We start from the raw sequence: 13,595 nt of genomic DNA, 5'->3' as shown, positions 1-13,595 counted from the left end.
TGATGAAACAAAAAATTACAAATGCTGCAGATCTGAAATGAAGACAGAAAATTCTGGAAACATTCAGCAGGTAAGTCAGTCAGTCAGAGAACCATGATCCTTCAGTAACGATATAAAGGCTTACCCCCAAACTAATTTCTCTTTTCTCTTTCAGATGTTGATCATCTGGCTACACAATTCCAGCATTTTCTGGTTTTACACTGGAATTTTCTGTGGCGCACAGCCAACACGGTGAGAAATTTCGCACTCAAGCCATTTCAGGACCACTGCGAGTGTCATTTTTTTCATCCATCTGACTCTGGTTCACTAAAACACCTGTGTAAAGCATCAGCTCTGCTGACTGTCGTTTTATACACAAAGAATTGCAACTTACAGGAGATCCAAAAAGGTCGGTTTATTGCAAGCATGTGTGTGACAGAGAAGGATGAATAGTAAAGAAAATGAAATCCCTCCTAATTCACAGGAGTCAAGCCAGAGTGCAGAGGTCAGTTTCCCCACGGCAAGTGGGGGTGGGGGTGGGAGGCAGGGGATGTGGGAATATCATGTAAGGATAGTCACATATCAATTATTAAATAGAACTGTTCTGACGAAGGGTCATCGACCTCAAACGTTAACTCGGTTTCTCTCTCCACAAATGCTGCCTGACCTGCTGAGTATTTCCAGCATTTACTGTTTTTATTTCAGATTTCCAGCATCCGCAGTATTTTGTTTTTGTATTAAATAGATCAAGCTAGTTGAACATTATATATATAAAATATATTCAGCTAGAGTACTGTAGGATTATTAGGCTAAAACACACTGCAGAGAGGGGGGACGGAAAGGAATGTTAATGCTGAATGGACTCCAGTGTAGATAAGTTTCTTTTGCAACAAAGATTGGAAGAGATAAGACATCAAAAGGCATGCACAATAAATGGTAACAGCTAACCTTAACACTAAATGATAGCAGCTGTATAAACAGCATACACACAGAACATAATGACATATGGCACCCACACTTGTCCCACGTAATGAAACATAAAAGTAAAAGCACATCGGAGCTTCTTGGGGAACTTCCATCTAGTCTTGCTGCGGCTAGCGTAAGCAGTCAAGATGACACGCTAGCAATCTCCTGGAGGAGTCCTCGATATGAGAGTATAGTCGGTACCCATATCTCATATACACTGCATTTAAGTTGTGCTTCATTATCTCATTGACTTGATTTAATAAAGAGTATTAACCAGATGTTTCCTAGTCCTCAAACTTGTCGTAGAGGTAAAAGATATATGACAATATCCTAAATAAACCCAACACATCAGAGGGGAAACCAACTCCCCCAGGCTACTGCACAGCTATGTTCAGAATGTTACTGGTAGAGGCACAGGAACCACCAGCTCCCCCAGCTCTTAGTGAAGGACGGCCCAGGGCACGCTGACATCAAGAGTAGGGATGAGAAGAGATAGAGGCAGAGATAGGGATCAAGATCGAGTGAGAACCACGCTCAAAAGAATTGCCATTGGCCCCTTAGGGATGATCCACCCGCTTCCCCCGCCTTGGTCATCTGCCACATTCGGTTCCTCTCGAACAGCAGTGGTACAGAATGGCACAAAACTAACTCACCACCAAACAGTCCCACGTCCTGCAGGCTCTCCACGCTCAGTTTTTCAGACACCCACCGCTAGGCCACGCAATTCCAGTGAGAGAGACAAGAGAAATCACAATTAGTATTTGTTCAGACCCTCCTACGGTCTTTATAAGGCTTTCCCTGCTCCAGAATAATTAGGAAAAAATCCAAGCAGCGAAAGCAGAAATTGATGAGCAGTTTCCAGATTCTAACTCAGTTTTCCCAAGACTGCACTTTGCAGCTTCAGTCTGAGGCTACAGATCTCACTGCAAATCAGCGGTTTGCTATCCCCCGCCTCCAAATTTCTCCCCTTGTTCCTCTTCCATCAGAGGCGGTGACTTGCTGGCATATGGGCCCTGGGAAAGATTGGGACTTTGCCCAATTGACCTGTATGGACCTCACCTGGTAGGAGCCCGAGTGGCACTCTACTCTGTTGGACATCCTGGAGTGTTATATGTTGGGCATCTTGGGGGGTTAAAGGTTAATAATCAAACTTCCTTGCATCTTGGAGTAACCAGCTTTTCAAGATAGACAAGCTAGCTTTGGGGTGCCACAGGCGAAAGTGTGGCCTATCTTCTGCTCCAGATGTCCGAGTATTATCCACGAGAAATACTTGAGCAAGGAAATAAGTGACTAGGATAACATCAACCATGAGTGATTAAAGTATAACTTTAGGGGCTACTGTAATAATCATAGGCAGAAGGGTCCATTAACTCTTAATAAAACTACTCCTCAAAGGATTCGAGAACAGTTAGGTCAGGAAGTCTTGTTTGAGAGAAGTATCTTTGAAGTAAACAGCTAAGACTGTTTATGTGAATAGACGGCTTTCAAAGGATTCATTAACAGGTAAATCAGGAAGTCTCATTTGTGCCATGTACATTCAATATAGACAACTAAGGTGTATAAAGGAGCATGGCTTTCAACAGTTATTTGGAGAGCTCGAAAGATAAGATACAGAAACAGAAAAGCTATTCTCGGTGTACGATATAGATTGATCATCTGTGCTGTATAGGAATAATAAAGTCTGTTCTATATACGCCACCATCGAATCTCTCATGCTTACTTGTGCATTTCATTGTGAACCAGAGAAGGACATTGACTAACAGTCGATCCTAACACACTCCCCAAACAAATTTCCTGTAAGATCCTGATAACAGTCAGAGAGGAGACTTTCACCCCCGTACTCTGGGCTTAGAAATGTAGGTCTCAAAGATAAAGTGACAGTGTAACGCATGGTTTTCTTTGAACTGTAAGATTACACACATTAAAAGTCTTTGCACTGGGACTGGGTGGTGCAGTGATGTCAGACACTGGTTCAAATCCAGCCAAGATTGAAGTCTTTTCGATCTTCTGGCTGCAAACTTCCTAGAATTAGGCACAAGTCCAGAGGACAAAACTGCCCCGAGTTCAGCACAAGCTGGCAACCGGGCTTAGGCTACAGAACAGCTGGCGTGGAAAATAGAACAAATTCTGCAGGGGTGTGGGGGGGGGTGGGAGAGCAGGGTGTCTTCTAATATTGGGGCGAAGAGCAGGGGGACCTGTAACTTGCACTGAGCAGAATTGTACCTAAGCTGTGAAATCAAGAGGCAATCATTTATTTTGCATCAGTATTTCCCATGTTAAAAGCTGAAACTACACAGCAAAAAAAAAAACACTAAAAACTAAAACAAGGACACTGTGCTTTGTGAAAAGTCACTTGCCAGGCTGGGCTCTCCAAACTCACACGCCCTGTAGTCAGTCACGTGTCGACTGGCTCGCGTAGGTTTCTTTTTCATAAACCAATCATCAATATTGCCCTTGATCATGGGAAAATCAATTTCAGTAGTCCAGCTGGCTGAAACAGCTATTATTTAATGTAACTTTACTGAAATAAAACGGGACTTACCAAAAATGACATGGAAAAGCTGGTGTCTCAGCAAACAGGCACTGCCATTAAGAGATCTAGTATAAAAAAGAGCATCGTTATAAACTCAAACACATCACGGTGGGACTGCAACACACCCATCATGTGGGAGAACACACTGGCCAGTGAATCAACACCAACTATAAAGGCTCCCTTCCGGCTCCTTGTTCAAATCTAAGTGAACATAATGCCCCAAAGAGTTTACCAGGTTCGCCATAGACACCGCTACATCTCGGTGCTTTGTACCACAAATAAACTTCGTTCAAATTAGATCCTTCAATGTGCCAACAGTGTGGCAAGCCTGTTCCTTGCAATGATTATTACCTCAATAGTGAGGGACCAACCCATTATTGGGGGTAAACAGTTGGCATTAATGTCAACACATTTATTTTTTGAGAGCCCAATAAAAGAATGTAGGCAAATGGGGGGCTGGGCAGATTCCACATACGACACAGCAGCTTCATCTTCCGCAGGACGTGGAAATGGAACTGTTCCTACTTCTTCCACTGTCAGAGTCATTCTCCTACCAAGCTCAGGGTCAGCACGGGTTAGATACAAAGTAAAGCTCCCTCTACACTGTCCCATCAAACACTCCCAGGACAGGTACAGCACGGGTTAGATACAGAGTAAAGCTCCCTCTACACTGTCCCATTAAACACTCCCAGGGCAGGTACAACACAGGGTTAGATACAGAGTAAAGCTCCCTCTACACTGTCCCATTAAACACTCCCAGGGCAGGTACAGCACGGGTTAGATACAGAGTAAAGCTCCCTCTACACTGTCCCATCAAACACTCCCAGGACAGGTACAGCACGGGTTAGATACAGAGTAAAGCTCCCTCTACACTGGCCCATCAAACACTCCCAGGGCAGGTACAGCACGGGTTAGATACAGAGTAAAGCTCTCGCTACACTGGCCCATCAAACACTCCCAGGGCTGGTACAGCACGGGTTAGATAGAGGGTAAACCTCCCTCTACACTGTCCCATCAAACACTCCCAGGGCAGGTACAGCACGGGTCCATTAACATGTACAATTGACTGCTTGTGAAGCTTGATATTTTTCCAGGGATTAAAATATTGTATCTTGGGCAGTTCAGACACTGATGAAAATAGATCCATCAATAAGCCATTAATAAATGGGAACATGTACATGCAGCACAAGACCGATTGTAAACCCAGGCTCAAGGCAAAGCCAAAAAAATCACGGCTGGGTTAGAGCCCTTCTGCAGAAATGCAGACCTCATTATTGCTTCCTGTGCCCAGGTCATTAATCTAACAATAAAATCAATTGTTCTCAAATATTTCACAGAACTAAGCTTGAAGAGCTTATAATACATTGGCTACACCATCCAGGCAGGATTTTTACACAGAGACACAATTAACATTCAGGATGAATACACGGCAGGATTCACAATGCGGCAACAGCCACTCAGGCATTCAGTCCCTTTTGATAATGAGACAAAGCCGGCATGGCTTCGCAACAATTTCCAGCAATGACTGGAGATGAATTCATAATGCCACCGCTTCCAGCACCCTCCCCCCTCTCTCACTGACGGTCACTCTGCACTGACCTCTCACACTGACGGTCACTCTGCACTGACCTCTCACACTGACGGTCACTCTGTACTGACCTCTCACACTGACGGTCACTCTGCACTGACCTCTCACACTGACGGTCACTCTGCACTGACCTCTCACACTGACGGTCACTCTGCACTGACCTCTCACACTGACGGTCACTCTGCACTGACGGTCACTCTGCACTGACCTCTCACACTGACGGTCACTCTGCACTGACCTCTCACACTGACGGTAGTTCTGTGCTGCCCTCTCTCTCTCACTGACGGTAGTTCTGTGCTGCCCTCTCTCTCTCACTGACGGTAGTTCTGTACCGCCCTCTCTCTCTCTCACTGACGGTAGTTCTGTACTGCCCTCTCTCTCACTGACGGTAGTTCTGTGCTGCCCTCTCTCTCACTGACGGTAGTTCTGTACTGCCCCCCTCTCTCACTGACGGTAGTTCTGTACTGCCCCTCTCTCTCACTGACGGTAGTTCTGTACTGCCCTCTCTCTCACTGACGGTAGTTCTGTACTGCCCTCTCTCTCACTGACGGTAGTTCTGTGCTGCCCTCTCTCTCACTGACGGTAGTTCTGTGCTGCCCTCTCTCTCTCACTGACGGTAGTTCTGTACTGCCCTCTCTCTCACTGACGGTAGTTCTGTGCTGCCCTCTCTCTCTCACTGACGGTAGTTCTGTACTGCCCCCTCTCTCACTGACGGTAGTTCTGTGCTGCCCTCTCTCTCTCACTGACGGTAGTTCTGTACTGCCCCCTCTCTCTCACTGACGGTAGTTCTGTGCTGCCCTCTCTCTCTCACTGACGGTAGTTCTGTACTGCCCTCTCTCTCACTGACGGTAGTTCTGTGCTGCCCTCTCTCTCTCACTGACGGTAGTTCTGTACTGCCCCCTCTCTCTCACTGACGGTAGTTCTGTGCTGCCCCCTCTCTCTCACTGACGGTAGTTCTGTACTGCCCTCTCTCTCACTGACGGTAGTTCTGTGCTGCCCTCTCTCTCTCACTGACGGTAGTTCTGTACTGCCCCCTCTCTCTCACTGACGGTAGTTCTGTACTGCCCCCTCTCTCTCACTGACGGTAGTTCTGTACTGCCCCCTCTCTCTCACTGACGGTAGTTCTGTGCTGCCCTCTCTCTCACTGACGGTAGTTCTGTGCTGCCCTCTCTCTCACTGACGGTAGTTCTGTACTGCCCTCTCTCTCACTGACGGTAGTTCTGTACTGCCCCCTCTCTCACTGACGGTAGTTCTGTACTGCCCCCTCTCTCACTGACGGTAGTTCTGTACTGCCCCCTCTCTCTCACTGACGGTAGTTCTGTACTGCCCCCTCTCTCTCACTGACGGTAGTTCTGTACTGCCCCCTCTCTCTCACTGACGGTAGTTCTGTGCTGCCCTCTCTCTCACTGACGGTAGTTCTGTGCTGCCCTCTCTCTCACTGACGGTAGTTCTGTACTGCCCCCCCTCTCTCACTGACGGTAGTTCTGTACTGCCCCCTCTCTCTCACTGACGGTAGTTCTGTGCTGCCCTCTCTCTCACTGACGGTAGTTCTGTGCTGCCCTCTCTCTCACTGACGGTAGTTCTGTACTGCCCCCTCTCTCACTGACGGTAGTTCTGTGCTGCCCCCTCTCTCACTGACGGTAGTTCTGTACTGCCCCCTCTCTCACTGACGGTAGTTCTGTACTGCCCCCTCTCTCACTGACGGTAGTTCTGTACCGCCCCCTCTCTCACTGACGGTAGTTCTGTACTGCCCCCTCTCTCACTGACGGTAGTTCTGTACTGCCCCCTCTCTCACTGACGGTAGTTCTGTACTGCCCCCTCTCTCACTGACGGTAGTTCTGTGCTGCCCCCTCTCTCACTGACGGTAGTTCTGTACTGCCCCCTCTCTCACTGACGGTAGTTCTGTACTGCCCCCTCTCTCACTGACGGTAGTTCTGTGCTGCCCCCTCTCTCACTGACGGTAGTTCTGTACCGCCCCCTCTCTCACTGACGGTAGTTCTGTACTGCCCCCTCTCTCACTGACGGTAGTTCTGTACTGCCCTCTCTCTCACTGACGGTAGTTCTGTACCGCCCCCTCTCTCACTGACGGTAGTTCTGTACTGCCCTCTCTCTCACTGACGGTAGTTCTGTACCGCCCCCTCTCTCACTGACGGTAGTTCTGTACTGCCCCCTCTCTCTCACTGACGGTAGTTCTGTACCGCCCTCTCTCTCACTGACGGTAGTTCTGTACTGCCCCCTCTCTCACTGACGGTAGTTCTGTACTGCCCTCTCTCTCACTGACAGTAGTTCTGTGCTGCCCCCTCTCTCTCACTGACGGTAGTTCTGTACTGCCCCCTCTCTCACTGACGGTAGTTCTGTACTGCCCCCTCTCTCACTGACGGTAGTTCTGTACTGCCCCCTCTCTCACTGACGGTAGTTCTGTACTGCCCCCTCTCTCACTGACGGTAGTTCTGTACTGCCCCCTCTCTCACTGACGGTAGTTCTGTACTGCCCCCTCTCTCACTGACGGTAGTTCTGTACTGCCCTCTCTCTCACTGACGGTAGTTCTGTACTGCCCCCTCTCTCACTGACGGTAGTTCTGTACTGCCCTCTCTCTCACTGACGGTAGTTCTGTACTGCCCTCTCTCTCACTGACGGTAGTTCTGTACTGCCCTCTCTCTCACTGACGGTAGTTCTGTACTGCCCCCTCTCTCACTGACGGTAGTTCTGTACTGCCCTCTCTCTCACTGACGGTAGTTCTGTACTGCCCTCTCTCTCACTGACGGTAGTTCTGTACTGCCCCCTCTCTCACTGACAGTAGTTCTGTGCTGCCCCCTCTCTCTCACTGACGGTAGTTCTGTACTGCCCCCTCTCTCACTGACAGTAGTTCTGTGCTGCCCCCCTCTCTCACTGACGGTAGTTCTGTACTGCCCTCTCTCTCACTGACGGTAGTTCTGTACTGCCCTCTCTCTCACTGACGGTAGTTCTGTGCTGCCCCCTCTCTCACTGACGGTAGTTCTGTACTGCCCCCTCTCTCACTGACGGTAGTTCTGTACTGCCCCCTCTCTCACTGACGGTAGTTCTGTACTGCCCCCTCTCTCACTGACGGTAGTTCTGTACTGCCCCCTCTCTCACTGACGGTAGTTCTGTACTGCCCCCTCTCTCTCACTGACGGTAGTTCTGTGCTGCCCCCTCTCTCACTGACGGTAGTTCTGTGCTGCCCCCTCTCTCACTGACGGTAGTTCTGTACTGCCCCCTCTCTCACTGACGGTAGTTCTGTACCGCCCTCTCTCTCACTGACGGTAGTTCTGTACTGTCCTCTCTCTCACTGACGGTAGTTCTGTACTGCCCCCTCTCTCACTGACGGTAGTTCTGTACTGCCCCCTCTCTCACTGACGGTAGTTCTGTACTGCCCCCTCTCTCACTGACGGTAGTTCTGTGCTGCCCCCTCTCTCACTGACGGTAGTTCTGTACTGCCCCCTCTCTCACTGACGGTAGTTCTGTGCTGCCCTCTCTCTCACTGACGGTAGTTCTGTACTGCCCTCTCTCTCACTGACGGTAGTTCTGTACTGCCCTCTCTCTCACTGACGGTAGTTCTGTACCGCCCCCTCTCTCTCACTGACGGTAGTTCTGTGCTGCCCCCTCTCTCACTGACGGTAGTTCTGTACTGCCCCCTCTCTCACTGACGGTAGTTCTGTGCTGCCCTCTCTCTCACTGACGGTAGTTCTGTACTGCCCCCTCTCTCTCACTGACGGTAGTTCTGTGCTGCCCTCTCTCTCACTGACGGTAGTTCTGTACTGCCCCCTCTCTCACTGACGGTAGTTCTGTGCTGCCCTCTCTCTCACTGACGGTAGTTCTGTACTGCCCTCTCTCTCACTGACGGTAGTTCTGTACTGCCCCCTCTCTCTCACTGACGGTAGTTCTGTACTGCCCTCTCTCTCACTGACGGTAGTTCTGTACTGCCCTCTCTCTCTCACTGACGGTAGTTCTGTACTGCCCCCTCTCTCACTGACGGTAGTTCTGTGCTGCCCCCTCTCTCACTGACGGTAGTTCTGTACTGCCCCCTCTCTCACTGACGGTAGTTCTGTGCTGCCCCCTCTCTCACTGACGGTAGTTCTGTACTGCCCTCTCTTTCACTGACGGTAGTTCTGTACTGCCCCCTCTCTCACTGACGGTAGGTCTGTACCGCCCCCTCTCTCTCACTGACGGTAGTTCTGTGCTGCCCTCTCTCTCACTGACGGTAGTTCTGTGCTGCCCTCTCTCTCACTGACGGTAGTTCTGTGCTGCCCTCTCTCTCACTGACGGTAGTTCTGTACCGCCCCCTCTCTCTCACTGACGGTAGTTCTGTGCTGCCCCCTCTCTCACTGACGGTAGTTCTGTACTGCCCCCTCTCTCACTGACGGTAGTTCTGTACCGCCCCCTCTCTCTCACTGACGGTAGTTCTGTACTGCCCCCTCTCTCACTGACGGTAGTTCTGTACCGCCCCCTCTCTCTCACTGACGGTAGTTCTGTACTGCCCCCTCTCTCACTGACGGTAGTTCTGTACCGCCCTCTCTCTCACTGACGGTAGTTCTGTACTGCCCTCTCTCTCACTGACGGTAGTTCTGTGCTGCCCCCTCTCTCACTGACGGTAGTTCTGTACCGCCCTCTCTCTCACTGACGGTAGTTCTGTACCGCCCCCTCTCTCTCACTGACGGTAGTTCTGTACTGCCCCCTCTCTCACTGACGGTAGTTCTGTACTGCCCCCTCTCTCACTGACGGTAGTTCTGTACTGCCCCCTCTCTCACTGACGGTAGTTCTGTGCTGCCCCCTCTCTCACTGACGGTAGTTCTGTACTGCCCCCTCTCTCACTGACGGTAGTTCTGTACCGCCCTCTCTCTCACTGACGGTAGTTCTGTACTGCCCCCTCTCTCACTGACGGTAGTTCTGTACTGTCCTCTCTCTCACTGACGGTAGTTCTGTGCTGCCCTCTCTCTCACTGACGGTAGTTCTGTACTGTCCTCTCTCTCACTGACGGTAGTTCTGTGCTGCCCTCTCTCTCACTGACGGTAGTTCTGTGCTGCCCTCTCTCTCACTGACGGTAGTTCTGTACTGCCCTCTCTCTCACTGACGGTAGTTCTGTACTGTCCTCTCTCTCACTGACGGTAGTTCTGTGCTGCCCTCTCTCTCACTGACGGTAGTTCTGTGCTGCCCTCTCTCTCACTGACGGTAGTTCTGTACTGTCCTCTCTCTCACTGACGGTAGTTCTGTGCTGCCCTCTCTCTCACTGACGGTAGTTCTGTGCTGCCCTCTCTCTCACTGACGGTAGTTCTGTACTGCCCCCTCTCTCACTGACGGTAGTTCTGTACTGCCCCCTCTCTCACTGACGGTAGTTCTGTACTGCCCTCTCTCTCTCACTGACGGTAGTTCTGTACTGCCCTCTCTCTCTCACTGACGGTAGTTCTGTACTGCCCTCTCTCTCACTGACGGTAGTTCTGTACTGCCCTCTCTCTCTCACTGACGGTAGTTCTGTACTGCCCTCTCTCTCACTGACGGTAGTTCTGTACCGCCCCCTCTCTCACTGACGGTAGTTCTGTACCGCCCCCTCTCTCACTGACGGTAGTTCTGTACTGCCCCCTCTCTCACTGACGGTAGTTCTGTACTGCCCCCTCTCTCACTGACGGTAGTTCTGTACTGCCCCCTCTCTCACTGACGGTAGTTCTGTACCGCCCCCCCTCTCACTGACGGTAGTTCTGTACTGCCCCCCCTCTCACTGACGGTAGTTCTGTACTGCCCTCTCTCTCACTGACGGTAGTTCTGTACTGCCCTCTCTCTCACTGACGGTAGTTCTGTACTGCCCTCTCTCTCACTGACGGTAGTTCTGTACTGCCCTCTCTCTCACTGACGGTAGTTCTGTACTGCCCCCTCTCTCACTGACGGCAGTTCTGTGCTGCCCCCTCTCTCACTGACGGTAGTTCTGTACTGCCCCCTCTCTCACTGACGATAGTTCTGTACTGCCCTCTCTCTCACTGACGGTAGTTCTGTACCGCCCTCTCTCTCACTGACGGCAGTTCTGTACTGCCCTCTCTCTCACTGACGGTAGTTCTGTGCTGCCCCCTCTCTCACTGACGGTAGTTCTGTACTGCCCCCTCTCTCACTGACGGTAGTTCTGTGCTGCCCCCTCTCTCACTGACGGTAGTTCTGTACTGCCCTCTCTCTCACTGACGGTAGTTCTGTACCGCCCCCTCTCTCACTGACGGTAGTTCTGTACCGCCCTCTCTCTCACTGACGGTAGTTCTGTACTGCCCCCTCTCTCACTGACGGTAGTTCTGTACCGCCCTCTCTCTCTCACTGACGGTAGTTCTGTACTGCCCCCTCTCTCACTGACGGTAGTTCTGTACCGCCCCCTCTCTCACTGACGGTAGTTCTGTACCGCCCCCTCTCTCACTGACGGTAGTTCTGTACTGCCCCCTCTCTCACTGACGGTAGTTCTGTACTGCCCCCTCTCTCACTGACGGTAGTTCTGTACTGCCCCCTCTCTCACTGACGGTAGTTCTGTACTGCCCTCTCTCTCACTGACGGTAGTTCTGTACTGCCCCCTCTCTCTCACTGACGGTAGTTCTGTACTGCCCTCTCTCTCACTGACGGTAGTTCTGTACTGCCCCCTCTCTCACTGACGGTAGTTCTGTACCGCCCTCTCTCTCACTGACGGTAGTTCTGTACTGCCCTCTCTCTCACTGACGGTAGTTCTGTACCGCCCTCTCTCTCACTGACGGTAGTTCTGTACCGCCCTCTCTCTCACTGACGGTAGTTCTGTACTGCCCTCTCTCTCACTGACGGTAGTTCTGTACTGCCCTTTCTCTCACTGACGGTAGTTCTGTACTGCCCTCTCTCTCACTGACGGTAGTTCTGTACTGCCCTCTCTCTCACTGACGGTAGTTCTGTACCGCCCTCTCTCTCACTGACGGTAGTTCTGTACCGCCCTCTCTCTCACTGACGGTAGTTCTGTACTGCCCTCTCTCTCACTGACGGTAGTTCTGTACTGCCCTTTCTCTCACTGACGGTAGTTCTGTACTGCCCTCTCTCTCTCACTGACGGTAGTTCTGTACTGCCCTCTCTCTCACTGACGGTAGTTCTGTACTGCCCCCTCTCTCTCACTGACGGTAGTTCTGTACTGCCCTCTCTCTCACTGACGGTAGTTCTGTACTGCCCTCTCTCTCACTGACGGTAGTTCTGTACTGCCCTCTCTCTCACTGACGGTAGTTCTGTACTGCCCCCTCTCTCACTGACGGTAGTTCTGTACTGCCCCCTCTCTCACTGACGGTAGTTCTGTGCTGCCCCCTCTCTCACTGACGGTAGTTCTGTACTGCCCCCTCTCTCACTGACGGTAGTTCTGTACTGCCCTCTCTCTCACTGACGGTAGTTCTGTACTGCCCCCTCTCTCTCACTGACGGTAGTTCTGTACTGCCCTCTCTCTCACTGACGGTAGTTCTGTACTGCCCCCTCTCTCTCACTGACGGTAGTTCTGTACTGCCCTCTCTCTCACTGACGGTAGTTCTGTACTGCCCCCTCTCTCTCACTGACGGTAGTTCTGTACTGCCCTCTCTCTCACTGACGGTAGTTCTGTACTGCCCCCTCTCTCACTGACGGTAGTTCTGTACTGCCCCCTCTCTCACTGACGGTAGTTCTGTACTGCCCTCTCTCTCACTGACGGTAGTTCTGTACTGCCCCCTCTCTCTCACTGACGGTAGTTCTGTACTGCCCCCTCTCTCACTGACGGTAGTTCTGTACTGCCCCCTCTCTCACTGACGGTAGTTCTGTACTGCCCTCTCTCTCACTGACGGTAGTTCTGTACTGCCCTCTCTCTCACTGACGGTAGTTCTGTACCGCCCCCTCTCTCACTGACGGTAGTTCTGTACTGCCCTCTCTCTCACTGACGGTAGTTCTGTACTGCCCTCTCTCTCACTGACGGTAGTTCTGTACCGCCCCCTCTCTCACTGACGGTAGTTCTGTACTGCCCCCTCTCTCACTGACGGTAGTTCTGTACTGCCCTCTCTCTCACTGACGGTAGTTCTGTACCGCCCCCTCTCTCACTGACGGTAGTTCTGTACTGCCCCCTCTCTCACTGACGGTAGTTCTGTACTGCCCCCTCTCTCACTGACGGTAGTTCTGTACTGCCCCCTCTCTCACTGACGGTAGTTCTGTACTGCCCCCTCTCTCACTGACGGTAGTTCTGTACTGCCCCCTCTCTCACTGACGGTAGTTCTGTACTGCCCTCTCTCTCACTGACGGTAGTTCTGTACTGCCCCCTCTCTCACTGACGGTAGTTCTGTACTGCCCCCTCTCTCACTGACGGTAGTTCTGTACGGTTTATAATCCCACTGTAATGTTTTCTAAACTGCCAGCAATGCTGATATTTACCACAAAGACTAACTTGAGGTCAGTGGAAGGAAACACACACATAAAAATTGTACCATAACTTCCTGTTTTTCAAAGAAAAGATCAAAACACAGAAATGCAATGAAAAAGAGAATACAATCAATAGTGGGAAAATTAAGAAAGAAAAAGCAA

At 51.0% G+C, this 13,595-nt stretch overlaps 1 protein-coding gene across 9 annotated transcripts in view; it reads right to left on the bottom strand.

Moving 5' to 3' along the window:
- Positions 1–13,595, bottom strand: part of strada (STE20 related adaptor alpha) — a 72,284-nt gene that overhangs the window by 50,193 nt on the left and 8,496 nt on the right. For 4 of the 9 annotated variants that reach the window (XM_085966661.1, XM_085966667.1, XM_085966669.1 and 1 more), the window contains exons 2-3: positions 3,488–3,543; positions 1,599–1,656 (exon numbers count right to left, since the gene is read on the bottom strand). In XM_085966661.1, the coding sequence (XP_085822787.1) occupies positions 1,599–1,656; positions 3,488–3,499 (70 nt within the window). In that variant the 5' untranslated portion in view covers positions 3,500–3,543. Of the gene's footprint in view, positions 1–1,598; positions 1,663–3,487; positions 3,546–13,595 lie in introns of those variants that run through there. The other 5 variants (XM_085966665.1, XM_085966664.1, XM_085966666.1 and 2 more) reach the window with 3 other exon arrangements.

Source organism: Somniosus microcephalus, chromosome 24 (assembly GCF_052327205.1).
Source record: "Somniosus microcephalus isolate GS21.2 chromosome 24, FLI_Smic_1.0, whole genome shotgun sequence".
NCBI classification, from domain to species: domain Eukaryota; kingdom Metazoa; phylum Chordata; class Chondrichthyes; order Squaliformes; family Somniosidae; genus Somniosus; species Somniosus microcephalus.
The sequence above is the reverse complement of the archived record's forward strand: the minus strand, read 5'-3'. Positions and strand labels throughout refer to the sequence as shown.